The following is a 26,711-nucleotide window of genomic DNA, read 5'->3' on the forward strand; positions in this document are numbered from 1 at the left end:
TTAACAACCAGTCATCCACACCGTGTTGCTTACCACTTTGACCGCTACGATGACAATTTGGCACATTATTTACACTTGTAATCTTGCGAGAACCAAGAAGTTTTCTGACCCTAGAGACCGACATATGTACTAACGAAGACGCTTCGCAAGCCACACAACACCCCCTTACAGCGAATGCTACTGGAGTTAGTTGTACGTTACCGTGACAGCCTCACGCTTACTGAACTCGTGACGAAGCGCACTTTTACCCTTATCACACCTGATAAGAATCCCATGCAGAGGAGCATTATACAAGTGTCGATAGAATGACAGTTTTGTAAGCTATTTTCTTCGAGCGTGGACTTCGGATCCTGACAGTTCTTCTAACGGGTATGTGTCTGACATCTGCCTCTCTTACGATTAGTTTTACTTGTATGTGTTCGGCCTCCGTAAATCGCTCCATACGTTAAAGCATAGGCATGCTCCCAGATGAGTCGGATGCTATCCAGTGATTTTTCAGCAATCAAACTATAGCGTTTTATTCAGCCTATTTATGGACAATACTTCAAATTTGTCACGCTTACGGTAACTGCCAATTTTTTCACCAAATTTTGATCCCCTGCCTGTCTTTCTGCATTTCGGTATAAGTTTTTAGCGTTGCGTTGCAATCTCTGCATCGTATGCGACAGACAACTTCATCTAACTTCCGACTTTACCCTCTAACTCTGACCCTGAATCTCTTCTTATATACAGTAGCACTGCTGTTTAACGTAGAACGACGAAAAAAAAAAGGAATATGCAGTACCCAGAGCTTACCATGTTACCCATTTTCCATTCAAAGACTTCTTACGTCAATTAAAAATTGAAGTCAGTTTCTCGTGGACAGAGGAATTGGATATATCAATCGTTAATAAGTGAGAGTGTTTGTGGTAAGATCAACCACATACATATGTTTCCTTGGCTTCATAACATGTCAGTACAGCATTCAGTTACTTCTAAAATCACTCGCATGAGATACAATCACGACAAGTTCCGTCCTCATTTGCGTAGCTGAAGAGTAAGAAATTCAGACACTTGTGATTGCAATACTTCAGACATTAATCTTTGCTTGTTGCTACACAGAGGATATTATCTTTCAGAAATGACGAAACTTAAGGTACCATTTCCTACAAGCATTCCTGGTTTTCTAATAAAGAATGGTAAAGCAATTCTTAGACGCCTTACAAGATTTAGTTTAGTTAGTAACTATAAAATCTAGCCACAGACCTCTAGAGATGGTGCAATCTCCGTTTTTAATAGTTCATTACGAAATTGTTGGTCTCTCAAAGAGATATGACTTCAAAGACTTGCCTGTAAACATTTTTGTATAAAAACGTTTAATTCTTACTTCTGTGTTAATAAATTAACGGACTTTTTCTTTCTTATTTATAGTAAATGAATATAGTACAATTACTCAGTCTAACATATTAACTTGTGGGATTCTTTATTGTTGAGAGCTAAATAGTGTAACTCTTTGTGGCTAAACAGGCTAGTCACACCGGAGGTCAAATAAAAAAAAAGTAAAAAAATTAAGTGAAAAGCCAAGTCATTTATAAATATTGTAAACAGCAATGGCTCCACCACAGTTGAAAGATACCAGCATTGTATGCTGAAACTTTGTTTAACAGAATTTCTCGCTAAGAATCTGAAAACTGCCTGACTTCCAGAGTTCGACTACAGATTCAGGTCTAGAATCGAAATAGTTACCCTAGTTTTGAACATTAACTGATGTATGAAAATTAGTCTTCAGGAAATTGATGTTAATTAATCTGAAATGTATGTGACTATCTATAAATTAGCTTTCATAAAAGAATGATTCACAAGAATATTCAAACTGAGTAAGTGTTAAGTAATTTGAACGTGCCCTGTTACAGAAACTCGTATGTTGGACGTACATGAAATTTCACTAATATTCTGTTGAAAATGTTCTTTTAGGTATTACAACAAATACTTATCATGCAACAGATATCTTGCTTCTGCTCTAAGTGCACTGTAAATGATGATTTGAAATAAGTCACTGTGCTGCAATTTGTCTGCGCATTGTTATTTCTATTACGTTGCTGTTTCAGCAAATTAGTTACTTAGGTCTCTTTTCCAAATCCTTAATTATTGTTCAGGTAAAAGTGCAAGGCGTGACAATTCAATTATTATCAAACACATTTGTTTGAACAGTGGCGTTATATTTTCTGAAATATTTGTAACTGACAGAAGGAAATGCTTTGAAATTGATTGCTTTTAATGGCACAAAAGCAAATTCCAACTAACATGAATAATCAGCATTCCCTGTCACAAAAAGTTGTTTACTTGGGTTCGTAATGTAGTACCATTTAACTAATCCAAATGGGAGAGGGCTATTTAGAATACTGAATACAAGTCTGATAGTTCTTCCCGACCATCACTTAGATATCCTTCCACACAATAAAATCTTTGAATGGCAATAATTACTGACCTCGCACTTGAAGCCAACAAACACTTAATAAGCTACCTTTTCCTGAGATGTTCTCTGTTTATACAGTCATCTCAGAAGTTGTCGGTCGTCCTCAGGTTACATATCATGGAACATCTCAAACAGAAATCTTTGTGCTATACCTCCGCTGTCCAAGCTTGATCCAGCACCACGATTCCACAACAACTACTGCGCAAGACAGCGATTCGACTCGACTTTCATCTGCTTGCTTGCACGCGCTTTCTTTTAATAATAGAACCTCTGGGAACCAGAGACTGTGTGTCGCTCATGGGTTCAGCATGCTAAGATATTTGAAATAATAATATTACTAACAAGCAGATAATTTTCATTAAATTTAGATTTAAAGTGGCACGAAGAGGTAATGCACAAAACTATCATTTAATATCATTTCATTTAATGTATAAACCTTCCACAGTCCGTTGGGGCATGAATGAAATTACTGTTAGATTTATCTCCGTTAAAAATAAAAGTAGTCTCTTAAATTAAACTTTTCAAGGCCGAGGTAAAGTGCCATCAGGTGATTGTCTGACGTAGTACAGGCCATCCTGTCCACCCCATTGCATACCGGGACCAATAACTGTGAGACCCTTTCTGTTTCATTCAGTAGACGTGGACGTGTTACACATCTGAACTGTAACCGTCGTACAACGGAAACGATAAGATTACGCATTCACTCCCTTCTATTAGTCATAGAAGATTGTAACGGGAGTTCCCCACCACTCTACCCGCTTGTAACTAGTCCCTCAGCAGTTGCGTAGTGTTGTCAGTGAACACGTCCAGGTCCTCTGGAATTCAGCGCCACTGTGCGGTGTTTTCTTTGCCCTCAGCTTCGACGTGCGCGGCCGCGAATACGGTCAGGCCAAGACGTGGTCGGCGCCGCGTGCGTTCGGCTCGCGGGCCTTCTTCCGCACGGCGACGACGCCGGCGCAGCTGCTCGTCGACGACCTGGCGCTCTCTGACGAGGGCGTCTACCGTTGCCGCGTCGACTTCCGCGACTCGCCGACGAGGAACCTCAAGATCAACCTCACCGTCATCAGTGAGTCTCACTTCCAGTTCTGCTTCTCGCCATGCTCTCCTTATACATCACTGGAACACTGCCCTTGCTGTTATTAGTTAACACCTTAATAAACCAACTAGCTGACAAACCCGGCGCTACATGGGTATTCATTTTGCCAATATTCTACAAGAAATAGAAACGAATATGAGCTATGTTTGCAGTGAGTATCAAAAAAAATTTCATTTCTATGTACTCGTGAAAACATCTTTGAAATTGTGAAACAATTTACTCATGATGACATCGAAGGGGCGATCTGTAGTGATTACTTAGGAGAAGAACTTCTTAGCCGAGACCGCTACAAAAAACTTTATTGTAGATGACCGGTTTCGGTAAAACTAATTTACCATCTTGATATCTTCACACAGGTTATTACAAACATCTTCTACCAACTAAACACATAACCTTTCCATATCATTTCCAGGTACAGAAACGTGAAGTGAATGGTGCGTTGGCACGTCAGAATTGAAATTACTATATATATCACAACCCACCGAAACATAACCCGTCATGCCTACCAGGGCGGCACTAGACTGTCAATAGCCAATGCATGAGACAAACAGAACACAAGCACAACAGATTTCGCTGCAGTACATAGAGTTCATCGGTAAAAGTCAAATACGTGATTTAAAAATAACCATGATTTCAAATATATATTACACTCCTGGAAATGGAAAAAAGAACACATTGACACCGGTGTGTCAGACCCACCAGACTTGCTCCGGACACTGCGAGAGGGCTGTACAAGCAATGATCACACGTACGGCACAGCGGACACACCAGGAACCGCGGTGTTGGCCGTCGAATGGCGCTAGCTGCGCAGCATTTGTGCACCGCCGCCGTCAGTGTCAGCTAGTTTGCCGTGGCATACGGAGCTCCATCGCAGTCTTTAACACTGGTAGCATGCCGCGACAGCGTGGACGTGAACCGTATGTGCAGTTGACGGACTTTGAGCGAGGGCGTATAGTGGGCATGCGGGAGGCCGGGTGGACGTACCGCCGAATTGCTCAACACGTGGGGTGTGAGGTCTCCACAGTTCATCGATGTTGTCGCCAGTGGTCGGCGGAAGGTGCACGTGCCCGTCGACCTGGGACCGGACCGCAGCGACGCACGGATGCACGCCAAGACCGTAGGATCCTACGCAGTGCCGTAGGGGACCGCACCGCCACTTCCCAGCAAATTAGGGACACTGTTGCTCCTGGGGTACCGTTTCCATGAAGCTGGGCTACGGTCCCGCACACCGTTAGGCCGTCTTCCGCTCACGCCCCAACATCGTGCAGCCCGCCTCCAGTGGTGTCGCGACAGGCGTGAATGGAGGGACGAATGGAGACGTGTCGTCTTCAGCGATGAGAGTCGCTTCTGCCTTGGTGCCAATGATGGTCGTATACGTGTTTTGGCGCCGTGCAGGTGAGCGCCACAATCAGGACTGCATACGACCGAGGCACACAGGGCCAACACCCGGCATCATGGTGTGGGGAGCGATCTCCTACACTGGCCGTACACCACTGGTGATCGTCGAGGGGACACTGAATAGTGCACGGTACATCCAAACCGTCATCGAACCCATCGTTCTACCATTCCTAGACCGGCAAGGGAACTTGCTGTTCCAATAGGACAATGCACGTCCGCATGTATCCCGTGCCACCCAACGTGCTCTAGAAGGTGTAAGTCAACTACCCTGGCCAGCAAGATCTCCGGATCTGTCCCCCATTGAGCATGTTTGGGACTGGATGAAGCGTCGTCTCACGCGGTCTGCACGTCCAGCACGAACGCTGGTCCAACTGAGGCGCCAGGTGGAAATGGCATGGCAAGCCGTTTCACAGGACTACATCCAGCATCTCTACGATCGTCTCCATGGGAGAATAGCAGCCTGCATTGCTGCGAAAGGTGGATATACACTGTACTAGTGCCGACATTGTGCATGCTCTGTTGCCTGTGTCTATGTGCCTGTGGTTCTGTCAGTGTGATCATGTGATGTATCTGACCCCAGGAATGTGTCAATAAAGTTTCCCCTTCCTGGGACAATGAATTCACGGTGTTCTTATTTCAATTTCCAGGAGTGTATTATATTAATGTAATTCAGTGAGTGAGCTTCCGTAGGTTTGTGTGTCAGAATTGCGTTTTGGTTTCTGATGTTCATAGCCTGATATATACTATCACATCACCAAATGTTTTTGGTGCACTAAATATGTTGCGTTGTGCCATATTGGTATAATTTTACCCTAACTTCAGATATCCGTTTGAATAACGCTGTATTCTGATTTTAATAATTTACTATAAAAATCTTTTTAGCATACAGCCTAAGTTCGGTTTCTCATAATAATAAGTTTAAAAATAATTGCTTTTCTTTGATAACTATGCTTGTCGCTTTCTTAGCGAAATTGCAGAAAGAAGGTACTTGTAGTTTTGTAATGATATAACGAAAGTATCGTAAGTATGGTATGTAGCGTTTTTCAGCAGTATTTTGTCATGAAGAAATGACCATAAATATAAACATTTCAGAGTTTTTTTCTATATGTATGTGTATTAGGAATCACGATTGTTTGACTTTTACTAATAGAACCTATGTACAGCAGCGACACCTGTTGTGCTTGTGATCTGTTCGTTTCATGCATTGGCTATTGAAAGTCAAGTGTCGCTCTGGTAGGCATGACGTGTGATGTTATGAGAAAGATATTTTGGCGGCTTGTGATGTATCTAGTAATTTTAATTTTTACGCGACAATGTGTCTTTCATTTCATATTTATGTTCCTAGAAATCCAATGGAAACATTTTGTGTGTAACTGACACAGGATGTTTGTAATAACTTTTATGTGGATCTGAAGATGGTAAAATACATTTAACGAAACCGGTTATCTACGATAAAGCTTTTTACAGTGATCTCACCTAAGAAGTTCTTTTCCTCCTAAGTAAAGAAATATTCATACTGTACGAATGTATAATTAAGAAACATGATACCAAAGATTTTCTGTACGCTGAAAGTAGCTGCTTCGCATGTCTACAACGCCGTTTTGCAGACGTTTCAATGACAAAGCTTCTTCCTAGCACTATAACTGCTATCGTTTTCGCCCATAGCCGTTTGCACTTCGCAAATGAAAGCAGTCGAAAGCGCTACAAGATGTCAGGGATTTCCTTTAGTTGACTCGTCTGAGGAATGTCTTAGAAGTAAAGAATAAATGAATTAAAACTTTATGCATAATGTGGAATTTTTCACGTGCCTCAGTATTTACGACATCATATTTCTTGAATGATGTGTTGTACAGCGATGCAGTTGTGTAGGTACATTCAGCGGCACATGTCGATACTTTCAGCGAAATATGTTACGAACAGCGTTCGTAACAAAAAAGTGATAAATGTAGACGCTATGCATGATGCTGGCTTTTTTCACGCATTTCAGTCTTTATGATTTCATATCTACTGATCTATATATCATAAAATGATATAATTTTGCAGGTACATTCAGCGGCATATCTGAACATTGTTTGTATAGTGTGTTGCGAATAGATTTACAAAAACATTGCGGCAGTTTTTCACGCATCTTAGTATTCATGACGTCGTATCTCCTGGACTATGAGTGGTATCATGACACATTTTTGTCGGTCCACTAAGCTTTTCATGGCTGCTACTAAACTGAAATGGGCTATTTAACACAGTTCCCATGATATTTAAGAAGCTTGAAAGTTGTTGACGTGAGCAAGAGTACGTCCAGGACCAAGATAACCAAACCCAGTACTCTCAAGTTACTGATTGTAATGCACCAATACCAATAATATTTAGTGCAACCAGTGCTGAAGGACAACAAAATTGAGTCCTCCGAACTAAAATTATCACGAAGTGCCTTCTTTAGTCTTATTCTGCTTCACTGGACGCTTCAATGCTAAGTGGATATACATATAGCATCGCCTTCTGGCTAGCTTTCCTCCTACTTCATTTGTGATGGACAAAGTAACTCGCACTGTTATGCACACTTAGAAAATCACAAAAATACACGGTGTCTCTCCCAAGAGCCGTCAGGAGAATTTTCTCTGGTGTTTCAGCAGGTACTTGCAGATTTGTTTCTGATAAATGTTGCTGGAGTCATCCCAAAACAAAAACTGCTCTTCACATGTTTCACGTGACGCGCAGCGTCAAAGCAAAGCATCAGTTTGTTTCCCGTTACAAACAAAATGATCTTTAAATCGGAACTACACGCGCGAATTGGACAGAACGGTCCCAAATTAGTCTACTACGATATTCGTTTTATCGATATGTGGAAACAGGAACAGTAAAACACATACAATAATCAGATAGCACCGCTCTGGCTATCCAGAACCACTACTCAGTCGCTGCTGGAATACTTGGTCATTCTACGTGTTTCAGTAGCGCTGTCCACACACTTTGTTTAAACGAATATCGCGCTAGACTCATCTGAGACCACTCCGTCGAACGGACACGTAAAATTACTATTTAAAAATCGTTTTGTTTGTGACGGTAAACACATCGATACTTTCCGTCGAAATTGGGCGTCGCATGAGACATGCAATGAGCAATATTTGTTTGAGTCACTATGTGTGTGTGTGTGTGTGTGTGTGTGTGTGTGTGTGTGTGTGTGTGCTTGCGTGTGTGTGTGTGTGTGTGTGTGTGTGTGTGTGTGCGCGCGCACGCGCACGCGCGCGCGCGCTCGCGTGCGTGGGTCATAAATAACTCCGTTACGTAAAAGGTCAATGTTTACTATATGAGACATCCTCGTGGAAAAGAACAGTTGTTACATCAGATACGGTGAGAACAAGGAGTGAGTAAGTCACTGAGAATTACGAATATAAACCGGTACATCGGTGCTGTATAAGAAATGAAGTATATAATAAACATTGGCTGTTAAAACATCTAACATTCTAGCGTTGAATGATAGTTCTTCTGAGTAAAATCTGATACTGGAAATGGCTAGTAAGTGAATGTTTTATACTTCTATTTGGTGCTGTACATCGCCGTACACTATACCTTTCATTTCGTTCTTGCTAAACAAAGGTGTATTGTTATTAACCTGTGGCACAAGTAAATTTATTTAGAAAGCAATTATTTCTGCATTCAGATAATTATTTATTTCACCCTCACACAATTCTTGTTATGGGTGTATAATTGCCAGTTCTAACAGCGAGATAGTTTCATGCTTATAATGAAATGGTATGCAACGAAATTCTGTTCGTTTCTTGTCTTACAGGAATGCAATATACAGTTCTTTAGTCTATATCAACATCTGGACAACACAAGGACGTAGCCAGGATTTCTTAAAGATGACATCAAAAGACACATTTTTTCATTTACTCTGAAGATTTTCATAAAGAACGGTAAACCATTTTAATTGAAAATGATCTCGGAGTTTTCACCAAGTGGAGATATAATCTCGTTAGTTAAGAGCGATACATGTTGCCAAACCACTAAGAAGCAGTCGTGCTCCAATGTCCTTCGTCCTTCAAAGTCATTTTAGACTCTTCTTCTTTCAGTCTGGACCTGTACGAGCGCAAATTAATTTTGGACACCGTGATTATTACCGACAAGGCTCTTGAAATAAAGTGCTCTCTATTCGAAAACAACTAAAACAACTTTTGGTAGCGAAAATGCAAAGGATGCGGAATTATTCAACTTAACACTTCCACAATTTTCTCATTTAAGTAGGCATGTCTCACTGCTTGCAATGTAAGAACGATCGTTTTCTGCATTAATGAATGTCCCAGCACACAAAATGAGCATAAATGAGGAAAATGTTGATTATTATTTATTTATCTTACGGATTTTAGTGTCGGGATCTCCTAAGAGATGCTCAGGTCTCCTTCGATACAGCTCTCTTCAGTTAAGCAGAGGGGTGGCATCTTTAAGAGAATTGGAATCTGTCAGGAATTGGCTGTGGCTCATAGTAAGGGAACAGCCCCGGCATTTCCTGAATTGAAAATGGGAAACCACAGAAACAAAGGTCGCCGGCGGATGGATTCAAACCTCCACGTCTCCCTAATCCGAAGATAGCTAGCTCAAGGGCTCAACACGCAGAACCGATCAAGTCGATGGAGAATTTGAAAAAAAAAAGCCGGCCTTGGTACATTGTCTTAAAATAAAATGAAATGCATAACAACATAAGATTGAATTCTGACATTGCATGGTTTTCCCTTGTGCACGTTTAGTCATCTTATAGTGCATGAATGCATCCATATTTTAAGACTTAAATGCGTTCAGTTATCTACATCTACGTGATTACTCTGCTATTCACAATAAAGTGCCTGGCAGAGAGTTCAATGAACCACCTTCGAGATGTCTCTCTACAATTACACTCTCGAACGGCGCGCGGGGAAACCCAGTACTTAAATTTTTCTGTACGAGCCCTGATTTCTCACATTTTATCGTGATGATCATTTCTTTCTATGTAGGTGGGTGCCCACAGAATGTTTTCGCAGTCGGAGGAGAAAACTGGTGATTGAAAATTCATAAGAAGATCCCTTCGCAACAAAAAGCGCCTTTGCTTTAATTATTGCCATTCCAATTCACGTATCATGTATGTGGCACTATCTCCCCTATTTCGCGATAATACAAAACGAGCTGCCCTTCTTTATACTTTTTCGACTTCATTCATCAGTCCCATCTGATGTGGATCCCACCCCGCACAGCAGTACTCCAGACTAGGGCGAACAAGCATGGTGTAAGCAGTCTCTTTAGTAGATATGTTGCACCTTCTAAGTGTTCTGCCAATGAAGCGCAGTCTTTGGTTGACTCTAACCACAACATTATCTATGAGGTCGTTCCTATTTAGGGTATTTGCAATTGTAATCCATAAGCATTTAGTTGAATCTACAGGCTTCAGATTTGTGTGACTTACAGCGTAATCGAAAATTAGCGGGTTTCTTTTAGTACTCGTGTGAATAACTTCACGCTTTTCCTTATTCAGCATCAATTGCCGCTTTTCGTACCATACGGATATATTATCTAAATCATTTTGCAAGTCGTTTGGATCATCTGAGGACTTTATAAGACGGTAAACGACAGCATCATCTGCAAACAACCTAAGACGGCTACTCAGATTGTCTCCTATGTCGTTAATATAGATCAGGAAAAATAGAGGGCCTGGGGAACGCCGGATATTATTTCTGTTTTACTCCATGACTTTCCGTCTATTACTACAAACTGTGACCCTGTGACCTTTCTGACAGGAAATCACGAATCCAGTCGCACAACTGAGGCTGTATTCCATAGGCACGTAGTTTGGTTACAAGACGCATGTGAGGAACGGTGTCGAAAGCCTTCTGGAAATCGAAAAATATGGAAACAATTTGACATCCCTTGTCGATAGCATTCATTACTTCATGAGTATAAAGAGGTAGTTGTGTTTCGCAAGAACGATATTTTCTGAATCCGTGCTGACAACATGTGAATAAATCGTTATTATAGTAATACAAGAGAATTAATATTTTTGAAGAAACGGGGTGGGAGGGAGGGATGCACGACACTGTCGACTCTACCAATTCAGGTAGCACGCTGCAAAAATCTTTCAGCAACGAATGTACTACAGCATGTGCTGTCATCACATACCCCTTACCTTTTCAAAAACCCTTCCGCAACTCTCCTTATTGAAACTGGTTTTCATAATTGAGTACCGCCTAGGTGACCAGATTGGGTACATTTTATTGTTGGGACTACTAATGACAGATGATTGAGAAGGATTTTTACAGAAATGTAACCATCTCCAGTTGGGTGACATTTTGTTGATCAATGCTCTTTTTGTACGAAAATTGCAAATTCAAGTGATTTTTATTCACTGATTTTAATTTAATGTTTTTTTTAATACTGTTTACCGCTTCGGTGGCTTGTGAAATACTGAAATATGAAACGTTAAGTCCTACCAGCCTCCAAATAATGACTCCACTGCTAACATTAAATTGCTGTTGATAGGTAATTAGGCTGTTACACTAGTACGTACATGTTTTTATCTTAGAGTAACGCTAGCGGACGAATCAAATTCGGATTTCCTTTTCTTTCATGTTACAGACTTATCCATAATTAGAAATTATCACAACAGGAAACATCACAAAAAAATAAAAGCGTAGCCCTTACATTAAATTCAGCTGCAAGTAAGATCTGAGCTGATTAACAAAATAACCGGGCCCAAGCAAGGCCAACAACTGGTCTTGGGTAATATAGGGATAGGCAATAGCAGAAAGTGCTAAGGATGTATTGGTAGTTCAGATCCATCGTTGTCCTGCTGACTGTTGACTTGCTTATCTCTTTTTAGTCGTATGATTGAAAATAAAAATATCCTTCAGTTTCACTATACGGCAGCTAGGCCGTGAGTAATTTCATTTAGGTGCAAGGGGGATCTCCGGATCCCATGGACCCCCCCCCCCTTCCCCCCGCCGTTTCGCTTTTCGCTAGTCCGTGTATGATAGTTAAAAATGCTGTTGTCACACGTTATGACACAAGTCATTGGCTTTGTTAGAAACCACTGGCATATTTTGTCATCTCATCTGGTCCCCGAAGTGGATACTCTTTGATGCCGATGTGCTGCAGCTGTTTTGACGATCTTTGGTCCACAGCAAGATAGCAGTTGCTATACTGTCAACGCTAAAATGAATGAACAAAATGCAAATTAAATTTATGCTGCCATCTGATGCGTAAGCTTGTCATAATACACATGTTGTAAAATTCTGAAACTGTTTCAGAGTGGGTTGCGTGACAGGATTATGTTAGACAGGTATTGCAGACAGTGGTTTGCACTCTCACCAATGGCGACTGCGTAATTATGCGCTTCAATTATGAACCGCTACTTTTATTAATACACACCTTTGAAATATTGTTTGCTTTCATGCTTACATTGAATAAGCCAAATTTTGAAAATGGTTCACAATTCAGATCACAAATAAAAGTTGACAGCTCCACCTTTAAAACAGTTCATAGAACAGTCAACAATCACAGTCTCTCTTTTGTTCAAAATAATACGGCAAATAGTTCGGTATGTTGCCAGGAGAAATCATTCTGGTTCTATGAAGGTCGTTGTATTAGAAGCTCTATATCCCGAAGTTTTCTGTGCTAGGCCTTGAAAAATCTTCTCTTGCTGATTTTTTGTTCTTGTTTTTCTTCTTTTCTTCCACGTCGTCACCTCATGCGATGTTCTCTTCTGGGTAGATTTTCCAGAGTTAGTTCTCCTCTCGAAATTCCTGTAAACTATTGCATCAATCGAGGAGAATAGTGTTCGTGAAAGTTCTGAGTTCTTGTCGCCTCTTCATTTTATTAGTGTATTCCTGGTCTTCACACAGTATCCCTGTGAACTTGAACTACTTCGCCACAAAAACTGCTCTGCCTCCCAAAAAATAATTCATTTTTTCCTAGTTGACTCCACACTCATGATTTCTGTCGAAGCACTTCTGTGTCCCGGCTAAGAGACTATACTTCAAAGCCGGCCGGTGTGGCCGTGCGGTTCTAGGCGCTTCAGTCTGGAACTGCGTGACTGCTACGGTCGCAGGTTCGAATCCTGCCTCGGGCTTGGATGTGTGTGATGTCCTTTGGTTAGTTAAGTTTCAGTAGTTCTTTGTTCTAGGGGACTGATAAACACAGATGTTAAGTCCCATAGTGCTCAGAGCCATTTGAACTATACTTCAAAACTTCGTGTTCTTTTCTTCACAGTATTCTGTCCTTTCATTACTTGTTCTTACTAAATGTAATAGATCTTCCACTTATACCCACACACGCCATCTCTTTGTATCTTAACACTTCCAAGTCATATCTTAACCGTCTCTTTCACTATTTGCTTCTGCATATAAAATTTGTTTCATAGATTAAACACTCCATACGGGGGCAAAAGCTTAAGAATACAGAGAGGTTACGTATAATTGCATTGAAAGAATAATATTACAAATTCGTACAAAAATTTTCATTAGGAATAAGACATGAAATAAGTAAAGAAAAATGAAATTACAGAGTAAATACAAGTTTACTACACATTTCTGATAAATATTGACTGATGGGATGCTGTTTTGTGATTAAAGAACGGGGTGGAAATATGCCGATTATATACTTTGTTTTATTTCGAATTCTTCTTTTGTCTGGACCTTCCTGATCGATAGTAGATAACCTCACCTAAGGGGTGTCGAAGGGATTGCCTGCTCTGAGACGCTAGAGCCGCCGCAAGGCACCACTCTGCTGAATGGGAAAAAAATTTGGAAATTTGTGGTAAGGACTATGGGACCAAACTGCTGAGGTCATCAGTCCCTAGGGTTACACATTAATTGAACTAACTTACGCTAAGGACAACACACACACACACCCATACCCTAGGGAGGACTCGAACCTCCGACGGAGTGAGCCGCACGAACCGTAACAAGACGCCCTAGACCACGCGGCCACCCCGTGGGTGTTGAAGTCTCAGACAGTCACATTTTTATCATGCCTGAGACAGTTGCCTCGATGGCACCGAGGGTGTTGCCGAACTGTGGGTTCTTAGAGAGACACTTTGCCGTTTTGTTCACGCACATTTCTGTTGCAGTTCTCAAACGTATTATCTACCATATTGAAAAGTTCTTCATAAATTATAAGGTACATAATTTCAATGATACAATGAGATAACTGTTCTTCTCTTCACATTTAGTATTTACCATTACATCACACAACTTTGTTGGAGTCTATCATTTGTTTACACGTTTACATTTTCTGGTAAGTTTTTTCTCCAAAATGATAATATCCCACTTGTTTGTCATAAAAGCAGAGGTTAGGCATAGTGTAGGATATTAGTACCATTTATCTAACTTTCTAGCATTGGTTGGTATTTTAGCGTTTCCAGACAAACTTGTTTGGAACTCTTAATGCAGAAACTAGCTTATGACCGTCTGTTAACACAAACAGAAGATAACTTGAAAGACACTGTAGCTTGTGTGCTGAGAGCAGGAAACAGGATATAAATATTGGTCAACATGACACGATACGTTAAACGAGTAATCTACATTATTGTCATCTCAATTAACACTCTTCACTATCTCGTATGTAAAACTTGTGAGCACAAAACAGAGTACTGTACCATGAGTAGAATATGCTTATGTCGGTAGGTAGTATTTTAAATTTTACCTGCATACCTAGATTAGGGAGCAGCATCGGTTTCACTTTATTGTAGTCGTATAAGCAGCGCTCCTAAACTTGCTTACAGTTACGTTTACTAGTTTGGGAAGGGAAATACTGGCAACTAATATGAATAGTTTTATTTACATTAAGCGCTGTAGCTGCTTGACATACATACTGATAATTGCTCCTACACTTTGATAGACGCTGGGAAATCCTGAGGAAATAGCTGGACAATGTACGAAATCATTTACTTCCTACTGAAAACCAGAAGAAGTCACTATGCACCACAGTGTACTTTTTTCTGAATTTTCTGGACAAATCAAATGTCTTATAGAGTTAAACCAAAAATCTTACATTCAATAGATGTAATGTGACTAGTTTATAAGAATGAGAAAAGAACCTTTAGAAAGGTCTATGTGGTCAATTATTAACTCAATGATTTGGGTTTGTGAGGCAGTATGAATATTAGCTAACTGTAGTTGACAAACGTTCCATTGTTTAATTTAAACAACAGCTTATATCACATAATCGTGATAGTAAAATCTATTCCAGAAAAGCGCTGTAGCCTCGAACACGTTTAATAGAGGAGCTAGCCAATTAATTTTAAGTCGCCTACTAATTGCTTTGAGTAGTAAACCGCGAACCATGCTGCTCACGTCCATCCCTCGAAGAAGTGGGCTGTGTAAGCCCGCCCCAGACTTTATATTCACTAACTTTGTTTCCTTTCTTCAAACTAAGAGGATCGGCCGACGAAGTTTCAGCTGATCATTTTACCGTAATCCTGGCCTCTTGAGAGGAACTTTAATTACAAAAATCATCCTTAGGTGTTGACTCTTTAATTATTCATAACACGCCTGTCTACAGTTTATAATAAAGTTCTTTCTAATTTATTCATATTTAAAGCACGTGGCCTGTAGGAAATACTCTTAAGGATTGGAAGCACTGGAAATTGAAGTAAACTGGAAGTATTTGCATTATGAACATTTATCGATTCAACTGATAAGCTCCATCCTCGTACAGATAAAGCAGGCACCTGGAGTGCGTAAATAAATTAATAACTTCTTTTGCGTAGGCACACTACTAAGTAACGATGCAAGCTGGAAAGGCACTTCGAGGTGTGAGAAAAAGATTCGCCAGAACATATTTCGTTGGTTGGGAAAGTAGCAGGGCGGTGAAAGTGAAGCTGTCCGTACTCTGGATGGGTCTTCGCAGTGCTTTATCTGAATACACTGATCAACCAGAACGTTACGACCACCTACCTAATAGCCAGTGTGTCGACCTTTGACACAGGTAGCAGCGGTGACGCGTCGTGGCATGAAAGCAGTGAGGCCTTGGTAGGTCGCTGGAGTGAGCTGGCACCACATCGACACACACGAGTCATCTAATTGCCGTAAATTCCGGGGAAGGGGGTGATGAGCTTTGACGCCATGTTCAATTTGTACTTGTCTTCTCTGTTAGAATCTAAAAAATATTTGTTTCACAGTTTTTGGAAACTGGACTCCCCCTCCCAGGTGGTAAAATGCGGGATGAAGAATGTTAAGAAAATATTTTTATATATTACAAAAATTTTTAAAGTTACACCTATGAAAACTGGTATTTCATATCTCGGTTTCATATAAAGGAGTATGTTTCAGGGGATGATAGTTTCTAGGGAAATGTCACCACAAGAACGCGAAAGACATGATTAACAAAAGCACTGGACTCCAGCTACCAGAATCGCCTTTTGGTTTCAAGTACATCCAGGAAAGGCAATGCTCCTATGGCCTTAATTAATGTTTGCAAGCTACTGCAATTCGTGAACAACATAAAAATTCGATTAAAGAAAAAAATGTGTGCAAATTATAGAGTCTATGCGATCCAAGTGGCCGGCGCTAGGCTAGACAGACATCAGTTTGGAGTTCGTGTGCCGTTCCTACGTCCAAACTTTAAAACTGACGTACTCGGATGACTGAGGAACGAATGTCAGACATTAATGTTTATTTTAATTTTTCCTTAACTGACAGCGTATCTTGGTCTCGCCAGCAGTTGTCATCAGGGGCCCAAGCTTTTTGTTTGGACGAAAACCTTCTTTATATATTTATCTTTGTGCGACCAGATTATCTGAGAGGTTACATAAAAAATTTCAAAATAAAATTGAATTATTTTCAGCAGTAGAAAACGAAACGTGAGAAATTTCTTCTGTATCAAGTAAGTTAAAACAACTTTTAAACTAAAATCGTAATGTAACAATAGACTAAAAGTCATCTCGAAACACAAAATATTTTCTCAACCTAAAATTATTGATGAATATTGCGTCTGAAGTCCTGAGACGAAGTAACGTGAACAGTTGGAAAAAGGAATCTTATTGTTGCAATGCTAAGGCATACTAACATCCTAGAAAACAATTAATGAGACATATTAGGAAATAATAGAGGGAAAGATAGGTCTAGGAAATTTACCTCACCGAAAACTACTGTCTCATTGAAGTTTGATAAAATCGGGTATGAGAAGAGCCCTGTGCAGAGAGAATTTTAGTCGCATTGAGGGTGTGAAGAGGGTTTGTTGCGAGTTTTGCTGAAGATAAAATTAGTTTTCAAAGGGATGAAACAAACAAATTTTATTTTCCGATACGACTAAAATAAAACTGGAGATATGCTGTCAACATGTCATGTGAATATAACAAATTTTAATAGATGATGATCCAAAATTTACGTATTGTTCGCTGTTAATAAAAAATTAAGACAATAAATCTTTTCTCTGTGTGCGTGTCATACACACGAGGCACAAACATGACTCTGAGAGACCGGATTATGCAAAGACATAGTTTTCGTTGCTCAGTACTGCAGAGTATGAGATGAGTTTCGAATCTTATGCCCCTTATTGTGGTACACAGTAAAGAAAGTAGAGCGTAAGCAATGGGGAAAAAACAGACTTGCTTGCCATTTTAGCAGACAGTTCTCTAGGTTATAGTGTCATACCGATAATATAACTGCCAGACAACCAGCTGAAATTCTGATCCAACAACAAAAAGGTGATGGGTGCAGGTCATCACGTGAAGACAAAGATGAAAAATTTTCGGCCTGACGGAAGAAGACTTTTTTTAGATCAAAATTGCTCTTAGTCAATGAAATTTCTCTGACCTTTCTAAACTGGATAGTTTCTACATCTCACGTGCAATTATGTATTGTCGGCTAATGCCTGCTGGCAATGACTCCAAATTTTTCTCAGCAGCGTATGTACTTAGACGTTGGAGTAAATGTGGTGAATGTGGTGGTTAATATAATAAGTAACTCATTCCATTTCTGTTTTTCCAATAGGAAAAACCTTCTATTGCCAAGGTTTCTTTCAATTAACGATCTAGTCTTTCTCTATTTTTCAGCTATTTAGAACAGAAGACGTCAGTTGCGTTATACAGTAATTGCACTAACCCAGCACCCCTGTCGTAACTTAACTAGCAATGGTAACAGACTTGACCTCCTTTGAGAAATTCAGTTTCGCATTTCCTTTTCGGTCAGTATTCAACAAATATGTCAGACGCTTTTCACAATACCTTTTCACTGTTAATTATTTGCATTAGAAAGTTGGTAACTTTTTGCGTCCCTCTGGTTCCCGCTGTTTAATACGTGTAATCGCTGTTTAATGTTTACCAGACCATTATAACTGCGTAGGCTGTTGTTTTATATAGAAACAAATAGTTATTTTTATTTTTCAGTAATTATCTATTTTTTTTGCCTTGGGAACTATCAAGCTACATCACAGAAAAAAATTGATGTATGTATTATGATATATTCCACATATGCCTGTGGAGGAAGCAACACATGTTGTTATTCATAATAATGGTTTCACACAAACATGACAGCTAAGAACAGAACTATGGCAGATGAGAAATCCATATGTAAAACGGAAAAAACTCAACCCTTGGTTGAGTTTGTCACATTAAAATACATTGTGTAACTATCAACGTGAAAACACACATTACGCGTGGGCAGCATTTTAATAATTTTACTAGGGGCCCTATCATATGTTGGTTCCTCCACACGGATGTGTGGAATATATCACGCTATACAAACAACAACTTTTACTACGATGCAGCTCGATAATACCCAAGAGTGCGAAATCAGCTAATCGCTAAAATATAAAGTAACGAAAAGTGATGCTTTTCTTTAGATTCAATTTATTTTATCTGACAGTTCTATCTGCTTATCACTATAGGATCCACAGGACTGATAGAAGAAGCAGGGAATATACAAACAAAAGCAGCTCGTTTTTTTAGAGATTCATTTAGTAAGCGTGAAAGCATCACGGAGATATTCAGCCAACACAGTGGCAGATGCTGCAAGAGAGGCGTTCTGTATCACGGTATGTGTTTCTGTTAAAGGTTCGAAAGAAGAGTCCACTAATACATTGCTTCCTCCTGCGTATATCATGCAAAAAGAGTATGAAGGTAAAGTTGGAGAGATCAGAGGTAACACGGGGGCTTACTGGAATATCCTCCGCCACAAACTGTAACATGGCTTGTGAAGTATATCTGTATGTTGATGTAGATGTAAAGGATTTCTTTCAAAACAAAACTGTCACCTACGCAAGAAAATGACTTCCTTCAATAAATTCACAACAGCTGTGTACATCCAAAAAAAAAAAAAAAGACTACTGAAGATACAAAGGATTACTGTACTATATTGAACCAGATTTCTCTGTGTAAATACGTGAACTGCTGCAAGAATAATTCAGATACTTGAATTAGGTACTTTGCAAGTTTCTCCCTGCGTTACATCCTCGAGTGAGGGCACCACATAAAAACAAAGTTGCATTTGTTACTGTGTACAATAAGTCATAATGGAAGTTGCAGACATGTTATAGAAGAACGTACTCCTCAGAACAAGAAAACATATTAAGAATTTCGGCTAAACTACGATGAGTGTGCATACCCGCACTTTTGACTGCGAAAATGCCGAAGTCTAGAAATTTTTCTTTAGTCATCCGGAGACGAGTTCCTGTCTTTCCTCAGAAACTTGCCAATTCTAGTCTCTTTCGTTCGAAAGTGTGCTATTATGTATCCCAAGAACAATGAGGAGGATTCATTTCCCCAACAATACTGTCCTCCTTTCTTTACCTGATTAATTATTTTCAATTTCTTGGTTAAATGAGGGTATTTGCTATAACTTCCGAGTTCCAGTTGTGAGAACTGCACTACGTCTTAAAGTTCATCATCCTTTATTTAATTAATCAAGACTTGGCTTTGGCCTTAGCATTAAATACGAAGAGGAGAGCGAATCCAGAATCACTCCTCAAGTTGAGTATCACCTCGCACTTTCCCTGAAAAACTTTTCGAATGTGTTCTCCATCCTTACAGAATAAAATCTCCAATGCTGTGAATATATTTTATTTTACACTATTTCGTGTTATATTAGATTACGATCATCTCAGGTGTGCGTGTACAGCAGTTTTGGAATCTTTTTCACTCGGATCATCAACTAGGAAATTTCTGAATATTGTAATTCAGCTAATCTTCTTCTAAATACTACACACTAGCTGTCATCCGCGCCTACACTCGCATATCTGCAGTTTTCTTACGATGAGTGATGGTAAGTAAGTAATCTGTTGTACGTGCAATAACGTCAGCTGCTCCCACGTGTCTGCCTGTTCGAGTAAGCATAGCACGATGCATAAATGCGCCCGCCCATCCCCCCCCCCTTCCAACTACTCCAACACACGACGACGTGACAAGCATAAAGCGTTGCTGCCGAGCGGTGCCTACGGACGGGCGTCAGCAGGTGCTAGCATCGTACTATCGAAGTAGCTATGTATACATTATACAGTGTGTTCATTAGCAAGAAATTTATTTTTTTGACATGGTTTATGTTCAGTGATGTAAAAGTGTGTTCTATCCCCTACTTCACACTTTGTCAACTTCCCCTTTTTTTAATTCCTAAAGTAGCCTACGTTCTTCCTTAGGGGCCAAGCAATCTCCAAATCAAATTTCCTCGAAATCGGTTCAATGGTTTAATCGTGAAAACGCTACAGAGTGACTTTCACACATACTGTATTACAGGATGGATTAAACACATTGAGGAATGTATAAGCGTTATATTCATTACCTTGAATCGTGTTATGTAGAACACATCTATCAATAAATGCCGCCGGCCGGATTGGCCGAGAGGTTCTAGGCGCTTCAGTCTGGACAGCGCGACCGCTACGATCGCAGGTTCGAATCCTGCCTCGGCCATGGATGTGTGTGATGTCCTTAGGTTAGTTAGATTTAAGTAGTTCTAAGTTCTAGGGAAGTGATGCCCTCAGCAGTTAAGTCCCATAGTGCTCAGAGCCATTTGAACCATTTTTGAATAAATGCCTATTCACGAACATGATGAACTTCAAAAGTCAAAGATCATATTTAAAAAAAAATTCTTTTTAAAATTCGATCTTGATCGCACCACCCATGGCATTCTTCGAAGATGGTAGTTGGAGCACTCTTCTCAGCTGCTGTGATGGTCTGATGATGGTCATGTGATATGACCGAAACCCGTCACCTACGTTCTTCTAGCATACGTGGTGCGATCAAGACTGGATTTTAAAAAGAAAATTAAAAAAAAAATTTTTTTGATCGCTGTTCCAAAAGTGTTTATTAAAAGTGTTCAAAGATAATAGTTGTTACAAGAACTAAATACATTTCCCTACGTGCGTAATACCCGCAAATCAATAAATACTTTGTACAACGCACTTTGTACGGCAGCCTACATTCTACTTCGTCGTTCAAGCTATCTCCATACCAAAATTCATTAAAATCCATTCAGCGGTTTGGTCGTGAGAAGGTAACAAACACACTTTCGCGTTTACAAAGCTTTGACTTCCGATGGCTTCATTTTTCGTGGTCTGATTCTGACGAAATAAAATCTACATGTTGCTCCAAGCTACCCTCGCGTCACCTGTGAATACCACGGAAATTCCGCAAGTAGACTTGGAGATTAACGTGTTGAAACAGACAAAAGTCACACGCGATGGTTTTAGATAAGACGATTATTTTTTCGTGTTCCGATTTCGATAAATCACAGAGTTTGTATGTTGTCTCAAAGCTGCACTCAAAACAGACGTGAAAACACCATGAAAATGTGTCTAGCAGTTCTGGAGATTAGCATGTCAAACAAACAGATAGACTCAACAATGTAATAGTTAAATTGTTAGTATAGACAGATAGATATAGATAAAGGAGCAGCTTCTTTATAAACATCCAACAATTTTAAATTAAATTTCATTGCATATAAACCTGAAAGAAAGGATTTTGCGATGCCATGAAGCTTCAGTCCGTCTCCTCGAGCAAAGTAAATACAAGTTTTTAAAGAAGCTGTAGAAACGAAACTATTATGCAGTCAAGTTGTCTAGCACTACTTTGCACATGACAGTGGATAATAAAATAATTTCGTCGATAGAATCGTCAGATCTGGCCAAGGAATTTTCACCTTGCCATTCGAAAATTTATTGTAAAACTTTTGCCCAAGGTATCGCTAATTTAGAAACACTTAGGTGCTAACCACAGTAGCATCCCGACCGAAATCTCCACCGTAACTGGAAGTATCTGGATGCGATGAAAATGGCTAGTTTAGAATTGACAAAGGAAAGGGCACGAGAGACCACCTGCTGCAGCTAACGCTGCTGCAGCCAGGTCCTCATGTCCTTCCTGCCCTTCGGCGCCCAACTCTTTTGTGTTCCAAGAGCTCCTACACCCCACAGCCTCAAGGACCCAGTGTCAAAGGGCGCTGCACTGGCCACGTGGACAATTACACCGCGAAACGTTGCATTTTACCCGTCCTTTGTCACCCTGCACTCCACGTCCTTGTTTCAACAGGACCAAGGGCCATCGGCACAGAAACAACTGTCATTCCAACTGTGCCTTGCCAACTGGAGACTTTCCAGAACGGCTGCTTTGAAATTGTCGTTTTTTGTGATTCTAAGATGAAAGGTGAATAGTGCCTTAGTCTGTATTTTATCGTTTCTGTTACTCATATGATCTGTAGAAACAGTATATAATGAGGAGCGAGAGGTTTTTTCAACTGACCGACACGTGAACAGCGCTCTACGTTACTTTCAATTGAAGGAGAAAATGATAAACTCATAGTGTCCATCGAGTATTATCTCAGCTATATTGTTAAATTCCTTATTTCCTGTCAGAACGGTTACACTTCGTAGTAAGTTAAGGGAAGTCATCTAGTAAAACGAAAGTGACATCTTCAGGAGACAATCTGTGAAAACTTCTTAGATTCCTTGCAAATATTTCCGTCGTTTACCGTGTAGTTAAATCAACAGAAGATCAGAATAAATTTTCAAAATGATGTAGGCAATATGCGAGTACCTTTATAATGCGAAAAGTGTCCATTGAACTAAATTACAAAAAGCGTAAGCTCTTTCACGTCAGTATAAAAGGATCCCGTTACAATTCGGTTACATAATAAGTTACAAAAAAATTGAAAGTTATCGATTCACCTAAACTTATAGGGATTACATTTGTTAATAACTAAAACTGGAACAATTATATAGAAAAGGGTGCGGGAAAGGCGAACCAGTGACTGCGTTTTATTAACAGAATTCTTGGAATATTCAACAAATCTGTTTAAGAGGCTGCCTGCACTACGCTTCTCCGTCCTTTTCTGACCTATAACTGTGTGGTATTAATTTGTGGCAGAGGATCCTTACCAGATGGAAATGACGAAGGACATCGAAAAAGTTGAAAGAAGGGCAGCTCTCATTTCGATAGTAATACCACGAATTGCATATCATATTCATTACACTCTCTCTCCTGCTCCGCGATATTCAGATTCACATTCACGTACAAGAAATGCATAATACACGACACATATACATACGTATTATGAAGCCTGACACATTTCCTTCCACCCGTCCACATCGGTTCTGTTGCACCCGCGGCCGGCCGCGTCGTGCAATAAACTAGGCGGTGGAGCCGCTGTGTTTGTATTTCCCCGTGCGAGCGAGCAGCGAAACCTGCTGCTTATAGATCTTAGACTACTGTACCTTTTCACCACGTTTATTGACATTCGTTTCTCGTTTTCGTCCAAATTACCACTTCTGCAAGTTTGTTGGCGGAGATCAGCTCCACGCTGTACATTATCTCAAAAATATCCCTGGAGTGTATCCCAAATCCCAACAAATATTTGCGTTTGTCATAAGAACTGTTGACATTTTCAGAAAAGTTTAACGCAGTTGAGCTCTACAGCTTATAAATGGACTGAAGACTGGGTCCAACTCCTAACAGAACCTGATTAGTTCTACATACTCGCCCGTCTATGGACTTTCACTCTCTATGACACTAAGAATTTTTTGAGGCTTTTTAACCTAAAGATAGGAAGCAAATTGACAACAAAATCAAGTTTTACATGTAAATAACACTGTTAAAAATGTCATGTCATTCGAATTAATCAAAATGTCTCTGAGCACTATGGGACTTAACATCTGTGGTCATCAGTCCCCTAGAACTTAGAACTACTGAAACCTAACTAACCTAAGGACATCACACATCCATGCCCGAGGCAGGATTCGAACCTGCGACCGTAGCAGTCGCGCGGTTCCGGACTGAGCGCCTAGAACCGCGAGACTCGAATTAATCGCTCTAATTATTACAGAATACTGTAATTTACTGCAGACTTTCACCGAGAGCTTCGCCCTTTCTTGTGCTATTTGCTTAACACGGAGACAGTTTCTGGGACTTTATAATCGACACGTTAGCTCAGAATCATTACAATGTGTATTGAACTTTACGCGAATGTCCCTGCTCGGCATAACTAACTGCATCACTTCTCATTATTTCCAATATTAACTCCCACGAACTTGCTTGAAATAATTTCACAGCAACTTGTGTGATCCGCTTGACGGCCTGCTACCACACTGGGAGAGAAGCTTCGACTACAGGGATATCTCTTCCGTACAGTTTATTGGAAGTTTATATCTAACGTAAATATTCTTCCACATTATTGAGTTCTTCAGACAAATGTGAAAGCAAAAGGAAGAAAGAAATTTGCAGACCGAAACGGATAAGACTGTGTCTGTGTATAGTGACGGATACTGTGGAAAATATTCATGGGATAGAAAGGGAAGAAGTGAAATTCGTTTTTCTGTTTTCAATGCATTATACACACAACAGGTTTTGATTACAGAAGCCCAAATTAATGTGAGTGACGCAGCCACGTTTTCCTTATTATATTCTTGTAATTCACAGGGCAAGTGATACATGAAATACGTTAAATATTGTCGGAAAATTCTTGTTTGTTGTGGATCTCCTGGCAAAAATAGTGAGTAACACTGAGCTCACTATAAAAATTTGCCACTTGAAACGTATGTTTCATTAAATTCTTAGCTTATGACTTTAGCACTCGACATATTTTAACGCTATCTATTTTAAGCATAAGTCTAGGCTGTGTAATGGCAGAACTTATTGAGTTTTACGATGTCGTTGAAATAAGTTCTGTGGATAAAGCGCTTGGTGAAAATCAGAGCCGGCCGCTGTGACCGAGCGGTTCTAGGCGCTTCAGTCCGGAACCGCGCTGCTGCTACGGTCGCAGGTTCGAATCCTGCCTTGGGCATGGATGTGTTTGATCTCCTTAGATTAGTTAGGTTTAAGTAGTTCTAAGTCTAGTAGACTGATGACCTAAGATGTTAAGTCCTATAGTGCTTAGAGCAAACAGAAGATATCAGGTGAATTGAGTGACCTGCCTGTTCTCCAGACCTAAACCCCATCGAGCACGTATGAAATGCTCTCGCTCGAAGTATCGCTGCACGTCTTCAAACCCCTACGACACTTCATGAGCTTCGACAGGCACTGGTGGAAGAATGGGAGGCTATACCACAGTAGCTGCTCGACCACCTGATCCAGAGTGTGCCAACCCGTTGTGCGGCCTGTGTACGTGTGCATAGTGATCATATCCCATATTGATTGATGGGTACATGCGCAGGAAACAGTGGCGTTTTGTGACACATGTGTTTCGGGACGGTTTTCTCTACTTGTCATCAATACCGTGGACTTACAGATCTGTGTCGTGTGTTTTCCCTACGTGTCTATGTTAATAGCGCCAGTTTTGTGTAGTGCCACGTTGTGTGGAACCACATTCTGCAATTATCCTTAATTTATGATCATGAGTGTTCAACAATGTTTTACTGATTAGCTTTGCTCCATAATACAGGAAAGTAGCCCAGATACTTAAATAATGTGCTGAAGAAGCAGTTGTATAATTTGTAGAGTATAACAGTGATGTAGGAAATAAATACAAATTATATCAAATACACCTCTTCTCCTAAAGACTTTTTTAAAAGCAGAAATACACTCTCAGAAAAAAACCTCCGTTCAACGATGGAATTACCCGAATGGGGCGGATAGCGGTAAAAGTGATGTACATGTACTGACAAACAAATGATTATAATTTCAGAACAGTTGGATAATTTTTTCAAGAGACATAGCTTGACAAATTGAACAAGTCAAGAACATATTGGCCCATCTCTGACACTTATGCAAGCAGTTATTCGGGGATAGAATTGACTGATAGAATTGCTGGATGTCCTCCTGAGGGATATCTTGCCAAATCATTATTGGCGCGTGAGATCTTCAAAATTCAGAGCTGATAGAAGGGTCTTGCCCATAATGCTCCAAAACTTCTCAGTTGGGGAGAGATCCGGTGACCTTACTGGCTAAGGTGGAATAGAGTAAGAACGGAGAGAAGCAATTGAAACTCTCGACGTCTCCGGCCGGACATTACCTTGTGAAATACCCGCCCAGGATGGCTTGCCATGAAGGGCATCAAAACCGAGGATAGAATATCGTCGACTTACGGCTGTGCTCTACGGATGACAACCAAAGGGATCGTGCTGTGAAAAGAAATGTCGGCCCAGACCATCCCTCCTAGCTCTCGGACCGTATGGAGGGCAAGTCAGGTTGTTATCCCACAGCTATCGACGGCCTGTTCAGTCAAGTCTTCTTCGCTGATCATCGGGGCTCAGTTCGAAGCGGGACTCAATACTGTATACAATTTTACTCCCATTAATGAGATTCTAGGTGCAAGGAGTGGCTGGAGAGTCCCTGGGCAGCGGTGGAAAACTAACTTGGTTCAAATGGCTCTGAGCACTATGGGA

General features: G+C 40.3%; 1 protein-coding gene across 4 annotated transcripts in view; it reads left to right on the top strand.

The window, feature by feature from the left end:
* LOC126188244 (neural cell adhesion molecule 2) overlaps positions 1-26,711 on the top strand; it is a 612,074-nt gene that overhangs the window by 103,706 nt on the left and 481,657 nt on the right. For all 4 annotated transcript variants that reach the window (XR_007537838.1, XR_007537839.1, XM_049929802.1 and 1 more), the window contains exon 2: positions 3,313-3,521. Coding sequence is in view for 2 of the 4 variants with exons in the window: in XM_049929802.1 (XP_049785759.1) it covers positions 3,313-3,521 (209 nt within the window). In the remaining 2 variants the exon portion in view is untranslated. The remainder of the gene's footprint in view (positions 1-3,312; positions 3,522-26,711) is intronic.

Source organism: Schistocerca cancellata, chromosome 5 (genome assembly GCF_023864275.1).
Source record: "Schistocerca cancellata isolate TAMUIC-IGC-003103 chromosome 5, iqSchCanc2.1, whole genome shotgun sequence".
NCBI lineage: Eukaryota > Metazoa > Arthropoda > Insecta > Orthoptera > Acrididae > Schistocerca > Schistocerca cancellata.